This window comes from Enhydra lutris, unplaced genomic scaffold (assembly GCF_002288905.1).
Source record: "Enhydra lutris kenyoni isolate GAN:26980312 unplaced genomic scaffold, ASM228890v2 scaffoldscaffold5, whole genome shotgun sequence".
Classification (NCBI taxonomy): Eukaryota; Metazoa; Chordata; class Mammalia; order Carnivora; family Mustelidae; genus Enhydra; species Enhydra lutris.
The window spans coordinates 42,109,799-42,128,015 of NW_019154089.1; the positions used below are offsets into that span (position 1 = coordinate 42,109,799).

At 37.6% G+C, this 18,217-nt stretch overlaps 1 protein-coding gene across 2 annotated transcripts in view; it reads right to left on the minus strand.

The window, feature by feature from the left end:
- Positions 1–4,030: 4,030 nt before the first annotated feature.
- The window catches only part of LOC111140944 (poly(ADP-ribose) polymerase family member 8), a 199,040-nt gene continuing 184,853 nt past the window's right edge, over positions 4,031–18,217 (minus strand). Inside the window, exons 25-27 of one of the 2 annotated variants that reach the window (XM_022493215.1) lie at positions 17,039–17,108; positions 16,101–16,185; positions 4,031–5,438 (exon numbers count right to left, since the gene is read on the minus strand). In XM_022493215.1, the coding sequence (XP_022348923.1) occupies positions 5,336–5,438; positions 16,101–16,185; positions 17,039–17,108 (258 nt within the window). In that variant the 3' untranslated portion in view covers positions 4,031–5,335. The remainder of the gene's footprint in view (positions 5,439–16,100; positions 16,186–17,038; positions 17,109–18,217) is intronic. The other variant, XM_022493214.1, reaches the window with a different exon arrangement.

Sequence of the window (18,217 nt, forward strand, 5' to 3'; positions counted from 1 at the left end):
TGAGGGTCCAGCTAACACCAGGGATCTTCCATGGTATTTCCCCCATAGCTATGATATAAGCTCATCTGCTCTCTTCCTAAGCGTTGCTTGCATTTTGGTCTTTTCCATTCAACATTGCTGTTTTCGCGCAATTCATGAGTTATTTCCAAACATATTTTGCTGTCCCAAATAGACTGAAGGTTCCTTAAGGCCGACACAAAATCTCTATTCCTTATAAAGATACTATGACTGCAAATACGCACATCAGACTCTTAACAAGTATTTCTAGAGTAAATGAAATCAAGTCTGATAAACAGAAGTTTGTTATCTATGGTTTCTCAACTGTAAATGTAACGTGAGTAAAGAATGTTATTTCTTGTAGAAACCTGAACTTAGTTCCTCATATTTACCATTCAAGTGTTAAGAAAAACAAATTTGTGGTTACAGACTAATGTCTTAGTTACTGAAATGTCTGTTATTAAAAGTAGTAGTTTAAGAATCATTTTCCAATCACTAATGAAGTCCAAAATGCTTAGAAAATTCAAGATGGTTCCTTTCAAATGCTCCTTTTGATATTATGCCTAAGTGTTTATAGAGCACACCTACAAAATATATTAAAATTTTGTTTCAGTCCTGTACTTCTTGACAGAATATGAGGTAAAAATGGTACTCAACATGGCTAGTTAAATCTGTCACAAGTATGTGGGGGGAATACTGGCAAGAAGGTTGTTGTTTTTTTTTTTCTTACTTCCTCTTATTTTAAAAGTATTTTATAAGTGAAAAAGGCAACATTGTTTTTAGAGTTTGTTGAAAATTTCAAATATCTAGTCCCCAGAAGCAAGACTCATCATCAGGAATATCTAAGGCCTATCCGGGTTTTCAAAATAGTGCCCACATATACCGTACTTGTTGAACAAATTCAGATTTATTGAAAGTAAACATTTACATTGGCTACAATGTTAGAACTATTACAAAGCTGGATAAAAGAGGCTTAAGTAGCAGTAGAAAGCAAGTGCAATAAAAAGTGAATAGAGAAAATATTTGGCCTTAGTGATCTCTTGGCAGTATTTACATTATGTACATATTGTTAAATATTTATAATAACTCTAAGGCACCAAAGGCTAAATAGCAGGTTGCAATACTATTTTGTGCACAAAAGTCAAGAAATTTATTATAAAGAAGGCTGGATAGTTAAAGAAACATAGGCATCTCTTAATGTTTACATAAAGGAGTGGCTGCATTTTTTAAAATCTCAAATGATACATTAAATATTGGGTAGATTGAAGAAAGTATTTTTAGAACATTAATTATGTTGACTATGTAAATAAGCACTATTTTTTTTACTGACTTGCTGGTAAATGTGTAATGTAATCTATTCTTCAACACAGCTTTTTCACACTCATGGATATGTTTTGTCTAAAAACTACTTGAAATTCTTTTAACCTACAAAAACCTATCCTAATATATCATAGTGTATACAAAATCTCCAGGAAAATTGACTGGACAGTAATATACATCAAATTTATATATAATCTGACAAAAATTTAGCAGGCATTCAATGCCAAAATAACTGAATATTCAGTCTGCCATTCTGGCAAAGCAGTTGAGGATTTTAATCCTTTAACTGTAAAATGGGCAATTGTTTGTGACTTAGGCGAATGGACATCAAATTGGCCCATGGAGAAAACCAATCTTGAAGGGAACTAGTTATATTCAAATTTTGCCTTGAAACCCCTTCACATAACTCACTGGGTCTTAGCTGTATCATTCATCACCAGTGAGTGAAATATTCTTATTTCTGCAGTGTGAAGAGGTAATTGATAGTATCTACATCCAGCACGGTCTTGCTGAATTATTTGAATTAACTTCCATTTGCAAAATTTTATTGTTCCTTCAACTGGAAACCAATTTACCTTAACAAACAGTCTATCATTTGTCTTGAGGTAGTGTTATAATGAAGAATTCAGCAGAGCAATCAAAAAACATCCTAATATTTTTACAATGTGCTTCAAGTGTTACTATGAAATCCACATACTTAAGCGGTAGGCAGTCCAAGGCTGAGTGGCCCTTCATGACATATTAAATTACTATCTGATAAAGGCATCCAGACATTAACAAGGATGATGAGTTCTTCCTTAAAACTTTCTCAAACGCCATGGCCTCTGGCAAGTTATGGTATTATGGTATAAGGTACTGCTAAAATTCTTTCAATGATATCAAAAATTCATAGACTTGCATATTAAAAGTTTCCTTTCTTTTAGCAAAGTGGAGAAAAACTGAGAGTTGTCTTTTCTAAACTCTCAAGTTTTTCAGTGAGAGATATTCAGAACATTAACAATAGTTTTGGGGGTGGTTTCTTACATCGCATATTTGATACTAAGTTTAAGGATGTGGCTCTCATTCAAATTTTAAATTGAAAACCACCTTCACACTCAACATTTGACTGGGATTTGCTGAGCAAAAAAATAAAAATAAAAATCATTTCAACATGATGGAATCTAAGGCACCAAAAATGCCTTTCCATAAAGTGTTGTGGAGCACTAGGTTATAAGTATATTATCACTTTTTTCTCTTTGTGAACGTCCAATCATTTTCTTCTCTTTTTAATACAGTGGACAGTGAAAAAGGACAAATTACTCATAGTGAAATGTTTACAAAATGAGTAATGCAGGAAAAAGCAGAAAGAAATTAAGGTTCTTCTTCCGGTACTTCAAGAATGAAAATAAAGGATTACCTTTGCTCAGTAGGTTCATATTATGTAGTAATGGCTACACAATTAACATAACTACAACAAAACATCAGTGAACAGACTTCAGATATCATATAAACACAATACAATGTCACGTGTTTGGAACCATCAGATATGTCAACAGGCAGCATCTTACTGGGGTAACTGGATCAAGGCGTGATGATGTTCAGACTTCTACATTTAAAGACCTCCTTGGATCTTGGAAGCATGATATTCACTTACTAATGATAGATATTGAAATTAGATTCCTTAAAAATAAAGATAAGTATCAGGATGCTATAGTTACCCCAATACCATAAATTCAATTAAAAGACTTGCTCTAATACTTAGACTATTTGTTTACAAAGGTTCTGAACTTAGTTTTTCAAAACAAACTTCCAACCTAACATTCTGCACTGCAATAGCATTCAATGAATTACCATTAGGAGACATCGGATTTTATTATCATAAAAGATGTCCATTGTCTGTAATATTTAGTAAGCATGAAAACTAACAACTACTTTCCTTGCCCTAACAGGTGAATCCACTTTTTTATTCTTGAACTAGCAGTAGAAGTTTGCGTTATGCCAGTTTTTCCTCCCTGAGATACTCTCCCCTGAGTCCTCCAAGTTACCCTTCCAATTCAGGTGCTAATACTTCACTCTTTAGAGCTCACTCAACTGCGAAGTCCAACCGGAATGATTAGGTCTGTGGTCTTAAAACTACATGTGGAGGCACTAGAGAGAGTTTCTGGAGATGCCTCGGTGGTGTTAGTGGCCACACAGGTGGGCCTCCAAGAACTCAATTTCTAAATCTGACTAGTACATCTTCACAGTGATGTTATATAAGATTCAGAAGAATGTGCCACAAAATTAATTTATAATTTTGTCCCTTAAAATGGTTTTAAAAACCCAGTCAAAGGGATTTGGAAGACTTGGGGAATCTTGACAGAAAAAAAGCTAGTCGTCCTCGTGTCCCATGTAAAGTCTTTAAGTATCTAGTCACAGAACACTAAGGAAGATGTAGCTTGGCCCTATCATGCCGATACAATCCCTCAGTCTGGCTTTGAGTTCAGAGGCACAAGTCAGAACAGATCAATGTTTTAAGTGGATCCTATCACAATGATTAATATCCCAACCACTTCAAGTCTATTTTTTGCAGAAATAAGCGGCATATCAATTATTTACAATATAAGAAAACAAATAATTAGTAAAAACTTCTTAGATAGCAACCCTTAACAACGAGTATGACCTTTTTGCTCACCTTTAATGCCAAAGGAAATAAACACAGAAGTTATGACATTATACTTGCAAATGACTAAACATTTTTATTTATTTTTTCTTTCCAAATAAATTAGAATCAGATATGAGCCTTGATTCAGGGTCTGACTAGAGTGGCAGACTTGCTAATTAAACTGCTCTCATGAATGGCCTTATTCCAAAGACACCATGGAGGAAAATAAACACTGTCTAAAACTTACAATGAGTAACTCTAGGACCCAAAGAAAGAGAAATGATTTTGATGAGCACGTGACTCTTGAAAGGAACAATGCTAAGAGCTGGTGTTATTCTCTATAAACTTATTTGTGTTCTTTTAATATAAAAGAAACCTCAAAGTTTGTCTTCTTTCTCAATAAGAAAAAAAAATAAGCAGAGGTATTAGATGAAAAAATATAAAAAGTGCTGAATAAATTTTAAAAATGTTCCACCATAGGAAATAAAAAATATATACTGTTTGTTTAAATTCTGAGGCCTTTCTTTTATGTATATAATCATTTGAATATAGAGTTAATCCACCTGGGGCATCTGTGTTCCCCAAATTATAACTATTAGATAACATTATAAAAGAGTTGAATTTTAACTGAAGTGGAAATTATTTAAACAAATAAAAAAATTGTTTCTAAACATCTTCAGTGAATGAATGGTGGTAAATTTGACTCATATCTTGGTTTATGTCCTGATTTACTGCTTACTGAATATTATTTTCTTCCTATTAAATGAGCATAGAATCGGGGAGCCGTGCCGTCTCTGCTCGATCACACATTTGGATGCATCGGTCTATAAATATGTACATTACATACTCTTGGGCAAAGCTCTGCATCTAAGACCTAATTGTCTTTGTACGAGAAAAAAATAACAAGAGAATAGGAAACATCCCTCCCCAAAACATCTGAGTGTTCATACCACTAAGTAAATAGCACATGAGAATGTGCAAACAAACTTATTGCAAAGTACTGTATAGATTTAGATGTCTTTATAAAATGTTCTCAGTTCTATTTTGGTAACCTAAAATGTTGGTATATAATAACAAATTTCCAATTGAAGAGTTTAATATAAAAATATCAGCACAGAACTGTTTTTTTCAATCTGTTTATTGTGTGAGCAACCCAAACTTCAGTTTAAGTGCTGTTGCAATTTTATTACTAGATTCCATAACCCTACAATTGATAAATTTTATACCATTTTAGGTATTTAATGAGATACTTAGAAATACTAAGAAAAAAATCAGTATTCAAAGGGTTACTTTTGTTTATAATAACAATAAATTATTTTATCATCTTCTTCAGTTCAAAATCCAGCTTTGAACCCGAGGAAGGCTTTCAAATCATGTTAATTAAATGGTGGTCCTTTAACCAGTAGCAGTTTGATTACCAATTACTCGAAGGATCTCTTTGTGAATGCCTCCTTCTTGTGTGTTAATATTCGCATCTCCAACTTGGCCATCTTCATAGCTAAAACACAAAAAAGAAACGTAAGACATTTTTTTTAAAAGACAAAACACTCAAGAAAGCACTTAAAACCCCCTCAGAAATGCCATTGGATACTTAAAATTTAGCCAAAGAGAATGAGTAGTGAAGACGTTACTTCTCAGTTTATTTAATAAGGTGTTTGCATTAATAAACGCAGAAAAGCCTGCATGACTACACACACGATTATCCTACATCATGCCCTGATTTGCCCCTTCTTTCCTTCCTTTTTACTCTGAACTTTTTCATCCCCATATAAAGCATTGCCTAGGTCTTTGCCTGGTGGACATTTCCCACTCAGCTGTTCCACGAAGCCTCCCGTGGAAGAGCATGCCAGCTCCAGCTTTTGGTTCCCTAGCTTCAAACCTTGTGAGGCCCACTCCCACTTATCTCATTTGTTTATTTTCTGATCTGCAACACCCTTAGAAATTACTTCACATTCTGCCGCTGCTCCTTCACCCAGCCAGCCTTCTCATTATTATTCCTTTGTAATCAGTGCTGCCTTTTTTCCTTATCACTGGTAGCTCTATGTAGTCTGACTCTAGAAGATATTCTGATTTATGCCGGTACTCCACACAAGAATCCAAGTGTGCTAAGCTATAGCAGTGGAAATATAACATGAAAGGACAGCAATTACTAAGTCCCTTAGAAAGAAAGAGGTGTGTTTTAGGTGATCATTTATTTCCTCAAATAAACTTACTTGGGCAGTAAGAATTTTCCAGGAAAGAATTTTTAAACTTCTGTGATAAGATTCAGAAGAAGAATAGGTGATGAATTAATTTTACTTTGTACAAATGACTTCAAGACAGAAGCTTTCAAGAAGTAGTAATTACTTCAAAATAGATAACCAGGCTTGTAAGCAGCCTCAAAGATTTATGAACACCACTGTCTTTTCCTCACTACATAAAAATTCTCCTGAAATAGCACAATACAGGAAAATGGAAGAGATGACGTAGAGCAATGAAAACTCAGGTCCTTACATAATCCACTGTTCAAACACCCAGTGATAACTGAATCTGTATCACGTTTAAACTCTAAGAACTGACTTATGGTTGCCTATCAACTTGGTTAATTCTATCCATATAAGTATGTCCACACGCACACATGTATGCACGCATGTGTGGATATAAGACACTCAACGATGAAACGTTACCGTGAAGAAAAGAAAGGGCCCACTTAGAATGATTCTCCCAGGAGATCAAACTGTAAGTGCTCTATTAATTAAATGGAGAACGTTTAAGTGAAATGCTTTAAGCACTGTCCAAATCTAATTTGGTGCTTTGTGGCAAACTGTGTAAAAGTTACATTTTATTGGGCAAGTAAAATATGTTACACCGGTTTTGTGTACATCCTGGCTACCCATGGGACAAAGGGCACACTAAGGCATCCACAGCACTGAGCCAAGGCTGGGGAGGCAACCTGGCTTGCAGACTCAGGGAGATAGTGGTATTTACAGAGCCAATCCAGCTAGTTCCTCAAGGATCTGGATTTTGGAAAGCAAAAAAGACACTGCCAAAAAGAGGATGGAGAGACTAAGAACACCAGACTGCAGTTACACTTACACCAGTCCACATAGCTCTCTCCTCATTTTCCTAATATGCATTTATGTTTATTCTGTCTCTACGGCATCTGTGTCCTCTGGACACAAAGTTGAGTTGCGTAAGATATTCTTGGCTTAACTGATACCCAGCCTACGTACTACCAGCTCTACTCATTCAGTTTAAAGCTGACCTTTGAGATTTGTCTGCAATACAATCTAACTGCTTTTCCTCAACCCACTGCAGTCATTCTTCCCATCCTACCACTCTACTGGAAGTCCAGACAATGGCTACCCAGGGCCTCTTAGATGAGGAATTTGGATTCTACCCGCTACGTCTGCGGTACATGATACAGCTGACTGCTCTTTTTCCTGAAGCTACATTATCTCTTCACTCCCTAGTTGGCCCTTTGATTATTAATTCTCAGTTACCTTCACTGCGTCCTCTTCCCTAACCTCCCATTTCAATGCTGGCTTTATCCACAGTTCACTCTCAGTGTTTTCTCTTTTCATGATATGCAAACTCTCAATTATTTCAGTCTCTCCCGCTGCTTTAATTATCACCCACATGCTGATTCCTAAACTATATCTCTCATCCTTACATCTTTCCCTAACTATAATTTTCCCATAGAAATCACAAACCTAGTATATTCAAAACTGAACTTAATTTTTTACCCCAAGACTGCTTTTTTTTTTAACTCTATCAAAATCTCAATTTGGAGTACCATCACCTACCCCGTCTCTCAACAAGAGAACTTCAGTCATTCTTGGCTCTTCCATGTGCCTAAATCCAATAAATCACGAAGTCATCTTCCCCTCTCTTTTCCTAATTACTCCCAGTTGCACCTTCTCTGTTAGATGACATTACCTTCATCTAGGGCTTCATTATCATTTGTTTAAATAAGTGATTTTCAAGTTGCAGGTTATGTACAATTAGCAGGATCTGAAACTAACTTAGATTGTTCGGGCTAGCATTTTTCAATGAAATTAGAATAGAATAGGACACGGAATACTGAATGCACCCCACGAAGTAAGCCTTGTTTTTTCCAAAGTCACAATGTCAAACATGTTTTCTTCTGGAGTGAGAAAACACTGACCTAGATGATTGTAAGAACATTATAACTGATTCTCAGTCTCCATATTGAGCCCCATGATCCCCTTTAGAAGACTTTCCTGCTCTGCTAGAAAACAGATACAAATAGGATACAATAGGACACAAATGGCCTCCACTTCACTTGCAGGACAAAATCCAATGGCACTAGCATGACGCCCCAGGGTCCCTCAGAACCCAAACCTAAAAATCCTCTCCAGTTGGGGCACCTGGGTGGCTCAGTGGGTTAAAGCCTCTGCCTTCAGCTCAGGTCATGATCCCAGGGTCCTGTGATCGAGCCCCACATCAGGCTCTCTGCTCGGCAGGGAGCCTGCTTCCTCCTCTGTCTCTCTCTCTCTGCCTGCCTCTCTATTTGTGATCTCTGTCAAATAAATAAATAAAATCTTTAAAAAAAAAAAAAATCCTCTCCAGTCAAGTCCCACCTCCCCAACACTCTATTTCCATTGTAAGGGCCTATTCAGCCAGAGCAGCCCCACCCCGGTTGAACTGCCATTTTGTTGTAAAACTTAAATTGACTCTACCCTCCCCACCCCCCACTCTTGCCCCGGGGAACTTACTTAAAAACAAGTCCCGGAAACCAGTCGGAGGTAACAAAGTCCAAGTAAAAAGGGTGAGTCAGGCCAGGTGGAGGTATTCAATCAGTGGGGATGCATACTGTCTCCTAGCTACCAAGGAGTATGGGCCCCGCCCTTTGGGCACCTTTTGGGCACCAATTCTGACCAAGGTGAAAGGCTGGTTCAAATGTTTACTAGGGTAAATTGTAATTCAATTGGTCACCTAGCATGACTGTGCAGCTTTCTCTGTGTGTTACAATTTCATTGGCCACCTGTGCGTGGCCAGGCCCAACCACGTGGCCTTTGCTCCATAAAAGCTAGTCTGTGAAACAGAGAAAGGTCGTCTTCTCTGTAAGGGGCGGCCCCGACCGGTCTATTTGACGGTCGGTTTGATTCTTGATGCTAGCACGAAATAAAGTTTTGCTTGACTTTCGCTTTGTATGAGTCTTGCTCCTTTAATCGCGGACCCATTATTGGGGGACCCAACACCATCAAATGGAAGAGTTTGCTATCCCTAAATACTACATGCTCACTGACTTCTGAAAAGCATTTGCAGTTAATGGAGAGAAGATGAGAATCACATTCTTTAAATAAACAATAATAACTTAGGACAGAAAGAGCCTGGGGGCAAAAGCGAGCAGAGACTAGAGAGCATGAGCAAGAGACTGAGATGGAGATCGAAAGCATTAAGAAAAATGCTTATTCTTCCATTGTCTATGAAGCCCACAAGGAAGCACAGCAGTTGTGGGTTGGAAAGGAAAAACTGGCCACAGGCATTCAGGTGTCTTAAACAATGATGCATGTATCATAATACAGGAAAGGCAAACTACCATTTGACCAGGTGAACTGGCAGCCGTCTAGATACATGCGCTGCTAGTGGCATTAGGGCATATGCTACAATATGGCACATAGAATGCTTTGCAGCTATTAATCAGTATTCCAGACATGCACTCAACTGCTAAGTTAACAGTGAAGTTCATTTATGTCCAGAAAGCAACAAGATTAAAAAAGAAGAAATGGAGCAAGACTGGTATCAATAGGGAAACGATACACTTGACTGGGGTTTTCTGGAGAAGGAAAAAAGAAACCATCTAAAAGGAAACATACTTTATATGTATGAGATAGTTCCCAGGGGCATTAAAAGATTACTAAGATTTTAATAAAAAAAAATAAACCAATTTGCTTAAAAAGGTATAAGAAAGAAATAAAGAGAACAGACGGAATTTAGCTGCCTGGAACTCTCCAGGTATGTTAGGAAATTTCCTGGATGAAGACTTTTGAATGCATTCACAAGTTCTATTCCCAAACTCATGTAGCAGCTAGCTTTGTGACAGCTTTAAAGAATGGTATACGTCAATTTGTTTTCAGACTCCCTAAATCTGGAACCCAGAAATGACTGCATTGTTTTTCATTAGCAACAGAGAGGAGAAATTCACTGCAAATGGAATGCTATCCAGCACTTCTCCAACTTCTCCGAAGTTCCTTAAGGTATCTGATGCTCTAAGAGCATTATCTACATCATTGCCCATGTACAATTTCTTCATTATGTTGAAACATTCAGCCTTTGTCACTGCTCTCCTATACTATGCGTTAAGTGTTTGGGGGAACAGAATTTGCATTGTACTAGAGGAGATAATAGAGTTATGCAAATAACTGTAAGATAGGCAGCAAGGACAAGCAATTTTAGGACGAGCAAGGACAAGTAAAACTTAAAGACAGACATCATGTCTGACTGGGATGTCAGGAAAGACCCCATGGAAAAGACCATGTAGTTGAGCCTTGGGAGATCAGCTAAGGCTGAGCTGGCAGGTGGGCCTATCATTTGGACTGACTGAGCAAAGCACAGTGATGGGAAAAATACTTCCAAGTTGTTTTCAAGAAACACCTTAGATAATAATTTTATTCCATCAGTGGTCTGTACGGGTCATTGAAGTACGATAAAACGGGCTCTTTGTTGGAGAATGTCATGTCTTTGTTAAAAACTATCAGAATTTATGAACAAGGTATAATCAAGACTCTGCTTTAGGAATATTAGTGGGATATAAATAGTATGATCTTAAAAATTTTATAGAAATGTAGGCTATACACCAAAAGATTAACTATAGTTAACTAACTCCAAGTGGGATATTATGGGTGACTTTCTTCTTTTTTGCTTACCTTTGATTTTAGTTTCTATAAATGAATAGTTACCACTAGTGTAATAATGTTAATGTTTAATAAATGTGGCATTGTACAAGACAGATTGGGGCAATGACAAAATTGGAAGCCTAGAGAAAAACTAGTAATCTTTTGGTGGACTCTGGGGCAGAGAATGATATATCTATGGAAACAAAGGTATCGAAAGGAGAAAACTGTGTAAAGATATGCATGGGGGCTGATGACTATAGTGTCAAGGAAAAAGACATTAAAAACTAAAGTTCAGGATTGCAAGTGTCTTTGAGTAAAATCACTGTGTAGACTGGGGAAGCCAAGAACTTGACTCGGGGTTTTAGCAATGGGTTTCACTTGGTACATACTGATTTTAAGGTATGAGCAGACTTTTTGAGGGGAAATACCTAGCGAGCAGTTAGGTGTGGGCATTTCCTTCATTCCTACTTCTCTGCCAAGCACTGCGCTAGGCACACAAAGACAAATGAGCCATACAATCCCCAAACTTAATATGTATGCGGGATAACGGAAAAGATCGTACAAAGAACAACTCAGTGATAAAAACAAAGCCCATGGTATCCGCACAGTAACACCAAGGAGTAGCACAATGAGTGAGGGAAAGTTTCTGGGAGGAGGGAAGGCATATGCTAATATTTAAAAGAGCGGGAATCAGATAAAGTAGCGTGAGGGGAGAGAGGAAGAGAGAATCCAAGTTTACTGGAGAAAGGAAAGAGGAAAAGCATAAGCATTGTGGGAATCATAGCATACAGTTTAGGTTGTAAAGCCTAATACCTAAGGTGAGAAATCATGGGTAATGAAAACCAGGGCTCTGGTGGGGGGGAGGTGTGAGGTGGTGGTGGGGGGCTAGATATCCTTGATCTTCTAACACAGCAATGCTGAAGGAAGAACAAAGGGCTGGGAAGTGAGTTGGTTTCCTTTGTGAAGGAGACTAGACTTCCATCTTACAAGAAGCAAGCAGTTTCTCAAGAGTTTTACGCAGGAGAGTGATGTGGCAGTTTCAATCTTGGAAAGGGATCTGGGTTGCAGACAGAGAAATTGAATTTATTATAGGCTGGGGATAAAGCAAAGTTTCTGATCGTATCAGCTTGATGTCACACAGCTAATGCCACACAGCTTCACCGAGCCATGACCTAATGGTTTGTCTTCCAACTTTATAAATAACTTGTCTGTCTCCTCACTATGTTCCCATTCAAACACTGTTGTGGTGGTGTTTTTTTCTTTTTTTGCAAAATCATGATGAAAGTCCTCTTTCTTTTCACTGAATGGCCATGATACAGTTCTTATTTTATGAATTTTTCTTGTATCTGCCTCTTAGATAGATTTCAAACTTTCACCAAAAAAAAAAAAAAAAAAAAAAAATTACATAATCTAAAATATTTCCCCTTTTAGCTTTGTCTTTGTTCATTCATTAGAAATCTACTGACAAGGATCCATGCATCAGGAACCAGGGGAGGTGCTGCAGGGCATCAGGAGAGTAAACAAAGGCAAGAGTAGGAGTCAGCCCTTTCTGACACGGAAAATTCCGATACAACGAAAAAATTGATTTTTAAATTGTAAGTTTTGTAGTGTAATAATCCTTAGAATTGGCTAGAATCTGTTTACAACATCTGAGTTATTATATTTTGCCTAAAGCATTAAAATTTGATTAATTCATTTTGAAATTATTAAACAAAACTTTTCAAATTTATTTCTCTAAGTGATATCTTCCCTTAAATTTTACTTTCACTTTTTTTGATACAGTAGTCTGTTCCCTAAAATATCCCCCCAATTCTTCTCTCATTCTGTGTTGTTGTTCACTTGTTAGAGAGAGTATGATTAGGATATTAAACACCTATCTTATTATCTCCATTCTAAAAATCAGATTAGCATGGAAACTATTTTGATTTTTTGTAGTTTCACTTAATAATAGATTTAAAAAGGAAGCCCCCAATAATTTATATTCTAGTCATCAGGCCAAACTTCTAACATAGGGAATTAGATAATGTTAATTTTAAAAGATCAGAATAAGGGACGCCTGGGTGGCTCAGCTGGTTGGACGACTGCCTTCAGCTCAGGTCATGATCCCGGAGTCCCGGGATCGAGTCCCGCATCGGGCTCCCAGCTCCACGGAGAGTCTGCTTCTCTCTCTGACCTTCTCCTCGCTCATGCTCTCTCTCAAATAAATAAATAAAATCTTAAAAAAAAAAAAAAAGATCAGAATAAAATGAGAATAAGAAAATAAGATTTTCTGCCTGATAACAGTATATTTGTGATAACTCACTTCTTTCTCAACAATTTATCTTTTCCTAGATGTTACCACTCACTGGGAAGGCACATTACTCATAGAACTCTGTGATTTTTATCTTTTATAAAGAAGCTGATGGTTGTGGGGCACCTGGGTGGCACAGTGGGTTAAAGCCTCTGCCTTCGGCTCAGGTCTGATCCCAGGGTCCTGGGATCGAGCCCCGCATCGGGCTCTCTGCTCAGCAGGAAGCCTGCTTCTCCCTCTCTCTCTCTGCCTGCCTCTCTGCCTACTTGTGATCTCTGTCTGTCAAATAAATAAATAAAAGCTTAAAAAAAAAATTAAAACAAAAAAAAAAGCTGATGGTTGTAATTAAAATGTACATTAATTAGTGAATGGATTCTCCTTCTGATGTGTTTGAATCTTATCAATTTTCCTTAATTAGTCTCTTTTCTCTTGAGGGTGCAGAGAAATAGGATGAAATCTCATCTGTATTTATGAAAGAAATGAAAACAATTACCTTAACAGATTTTTTTTTTCTTTAAAATACTGGAAAGCAGCTAAGTATACTGGCAGAATTTTATTCTCTTTTCTTCAGATGGTCTTTCCTCATTTTTTTTCTTCTAATAAATACAGAAATCCATCTCTCCAGACATACACATGACACATATATTCCTAAAGATTTATTTTACATATGATTTATGTAAAATTTCAAAGAAATAATGCTAGAATGCCTACTGCCTGAAGTTGCTTATTTAGCTTAATGAATTTGAACTTTAGCAAGATACTAAGAGGAGTAAATTAACTGATTAACATCAGGCTAAGGAACGGATTTTGGAGTTACTTTTCCATCTAAATCATACGGTCACTCAATCAAACAAATTTGTGATTGGATATGTCTTTTGGAAGGACAGTCTTCTAACAGTGGGTAACAGTCATGATGGTCAAGAAAGAAGGTGGGGGGAATTTAATGAGTCCTTTTTTTTTTTTTTTAAATATTTTTATTTCTTTATTTGAGAGAGAACGTGAAAGCACAGAGGGAGAGGGAGAAGCAGACTTCCTGCTGAGCAAGGAGCCCGATGGATGTGGGGCTTGATCCCAGGACCCTGAGATCATGATCTGAGCTGAAGGCAGACACTTAACTGACTGAGCCAACCAGGTACTCCTAGTGAGTGCCTTTCGTTGAAGACCTGCACTGTGTTAACTTTGTCCTCATAAGAATCTTAAAATCGCATATAGCTAGCTTCCCTAGGAAGCTCCAGACCCACATCGCACCCTTATCTACCTTGCATTCTGACCAAGGAGGCTGGCCTGTACAGACTCTAATAAGCTCACTTCGCTCTACTTTTGGGCAGGGTTTAAGCAATGGTGAGTCCCTGCAGGACAGTGGCGGTGGGGCAAAGTCCAGGTTTCCTTTGGGTCCAGGCCCATAAGGGCATGTTGGTCTATGTAAGTCCCTCAGCTGAAGGCTCCAGCTCTTTTCGAAGCTGCTGAACTAGAAAGGGTTCTCCTACTGGGTTCTGAGAACAGTTTCTTGTCCTTGTCCTTGTCCTTTTGGCCCTGGGGATGCAGAATACTGCTCGTGCTACTAGATCCAGGTTACTACACTAGACCATGGTGCCCCTATAAACCACATCTTTTTCAACAATCTACTTGTGGGTGATAGAAATTATGTTTTTCATGGGCCACAGATTTCCTGTTGGGATTCTGCCTGGTACGGGAGACACAGCATGCTACTGTCTCTACCGATGATGCTTTATTGTATCTACTAATGAAGGTCAGAGAGGTCCTACAACATGGCTAAGGTCACCTAACTGGTCAGCCTGGACACAAACTGTCCAACCAAAGCAGGCTCTGTCCACCATACTCATGGCTGCCCGGCCGTGGAGAAAGAGATCTATAGATACACATATATGTCACAATATGTAACGTACATATGAATATGTATCCGAAGTACAGAAGATACATAAATGCATAATACATAAAACAGTATCACAAGAAAGTCACAGTTTTCATACTATCCCAAAGAAAACCAGACAGTTCATAAAATTTGCATCGAGAACAGTCTGCCAATAAGCCAACAATCAACTGCTGCAGGCACAGCGCGCTACAGATAACACTATATAAGCAATCTGGAGGCAGTCATTTTGACATGGCTTATAAAACAGGCCTGTGTTTTTTTTTCCATCTTCTCTTTCGAAGACTATATAAAAGTACAAAACGGATATACTCCATTCTTCCCTGAGGTTTTTCTGGCGATAGGACCGTGGGTGAGGAAGAAACAGACAGGGAAAGGGTTGGGAGTCAAGCGAGGGTGGGTGAAAATCAGGTCTACTGCACTCATTATTTATTGGGAGATGAAAAAATAATGCTATTATACTCTCATGCAGGTCTTATGATACAGCTGTGTCAAAAAATCCACATCAATATGTCTTGCATTGCCAGCCAATGTTACATGAAGTGCAAATCATCAACTTTTTAAAAAATATTTTATTTCTTTGAGAGAAAATGCACACGAGGTGGGGCAGGGGGCAGAGCGAGAGAGAGAAGTGCACTCCCCGCTGAGCAGGAAGTTCAATGTGGGAACCAATCCCAGGACCCTGAGATCATGACCTGAGCCAAAGGCAGCCGCTTAACCCACTGAGCCACCCAGGCGACCCATATCATCAACTTTTTTTCTCATTACTATTTTCTTCGTTCCCAGTTATAATACTTTTTAAATCCATAGACAACTAAAGACATATGTATATGTGTGCGTGTGTGTATATGTTACATCTATCTATAGGTGTATGTCTGTCTACACATACATACACATACATATATATATGCACACATAGATCGTTAAAGAGACAAAGTTTTTCTTCACTTCTAAGTTAACAGCCTTTAAATACCCCCTCTGTTTTTTACAGCTCATTAAAATAAAACAGAAACATTCAGATGATGAGAAACTACCTGTCTGGTACTTACTGGCAGCTAAAGCGACCAAATAATAATGTAGTCACTATCTCATTCATGGAGAAGACAGTAACATACAGATTTGAACCTTTACACTTACACAAAAAAGAATCGTGTGCAGACATGATCAGTATTTGGGACGACCCATATCTCTCCATGTTTGTGCAGGTCAGGTGAGGTGATGACTGTAAATGGAAGATAAAATTAAAGAATGATTTTATTCTAAGTTACTCTATCCCTCCTCTTAGAAATCTAAAAGCACAAAGTACATGCATAAACACACATGAAAAATGTTTAACCTTATAAGCTATCAAAAGTGTTAAGTAAATACAATGAAATGTCATGTGACAATTTTATGTTTTAAACACCATCAGTGTAACAACAGGAAGGGAATCACCTGTATAGTATCAAAAGCAAACAGTTCCTGACTTGGGGACTATGTAGAAAGCAACTTCGTGTCCTATATTAACTATCAAGGGTTGACTACGTAAAAGACAGTTAATGGTGCCTACTGAACTCCCAGCACCAGTTTTTTTTAGTCAAGGTTAGATTTTACGGCAAGAACAAGGAAAAGTATACGATCTAGCAAATCACCTATCGATCTGTCTACCGCAAGTTTAGAATAGAGGAATAATGTCAGTGTAGAAGCAGAAAGACCTATTGGGCTCTCCTCTTAGTGCTTGGTTCATCTTTCACATTTTTCACAGTATTATACATTCAAAAACCAACTTAAAGAGGAAGGCGGCATATTCACAAAAGAGATTAGCAATACTTGATCAGAAAAATATAATTACCATTCTGAGATACCTGCCAAGAATAAAATACAGCACTGTCTGAATTCTTGCCAATTCTGCTTTGTTTTTCACCTTTATGATCTCTATTGTACCTGTTTTCCATCTGTGCCCTTAGAGAAGGTCACAGGGAATAATGCAATGTTTTCACTAACCCATTTTGAGCATTCTGGAAATATAGTCGAATTCTTAAACACAGATAATATAGAGAATTAACACTATGAGGTTTGTGAAACTTTCAACTTACCTTCACATAAGGCTATGCATTTTAAGTTACGGCTTTGCAGGAATTGGGACTGCTGCCCTTTTTTCTGTGACTAAATTCCAAAAGAATTTAAAAATCAGAGTGAACATAGGGCAGTTGCTCAAGTGAGAAAAGAACTAATCATCATTAAAAAATAATAGCCACTAAGATAGCTTCAGATTTAAAAAAAAAAAAAAAAAGGCCTATGTAGACTAGCAGCAATATCCTTGAATTCTTTCTTAATGTCAAGTTATATTTGTTGTATCATTTAATTTCTGTACATAGTCATTATTAAATCAGTCTCAAGATAAGTGAACTAAAAATGCTCAATTAAAGTTTCACAGCCTCACATCATAGAATTAGAACTCAAATTTATTTTTACTGGAAGTCTGGCATCCTCATTTCAAGGGAAACAAAATTAAAATTGCATGGTCTTTTCAAACTCTACAATCAGTTATTCCAGATCATCTAACTTACTCAAAACCAGACCATTTTTTACAGCACCATTAACTAAGCTGCAGAAGTTTCAGGAAAATCTCATGGAGAATATCTGTAGTTTTGTTTGTTTTTAGATATTAAGTTAGCTGTAGTTCCCCCCACCCAATTCAAAATCACATTATTCATTAAGTAGATTTCTCACTTGTCCAGAATGGCTGGTTCCACTGAAATAACAAGGGATTTATGCTTGGTCTTTTCTCTGTCTGGAATGTTCTTTCTCCCATATGGCTCATGTACTCACTGTCCATAGGCCTCCACATAATCACCTGGGATGATTCGACATACAGTATTCTACAGCCCTTTTCCCTGACTTTTCTCCATTTTTCTCTACCATCTAGCATTCTTCCTCTCTAAACATACATTTAATTTATCCATAGCCACTCAATAGGATGTAGGCTCCCCGAGAAATTCCTCTTGTTTTTGGTTCGATTTTTGATTTGTCACTACAGTCCACTGCCTAGGAATCTCTCCCATTGTGATGGGAGCTTAATAAATACTTGCTGAACATTTACTGCATAAAGGTGTTTTGATTATCACATTTCAGGGTCAGTTTTATGGCTTTGTGGGTAATGGCCATTCAAGATAATTCTGCAGACTTAAGAAGCCCAAGTGCTTATGGAAGCCCTGCTGGCTAAGGAAGCGGGAGCTCACTCAGCACATCAGCCCCTCGAGCGGCTACAACAC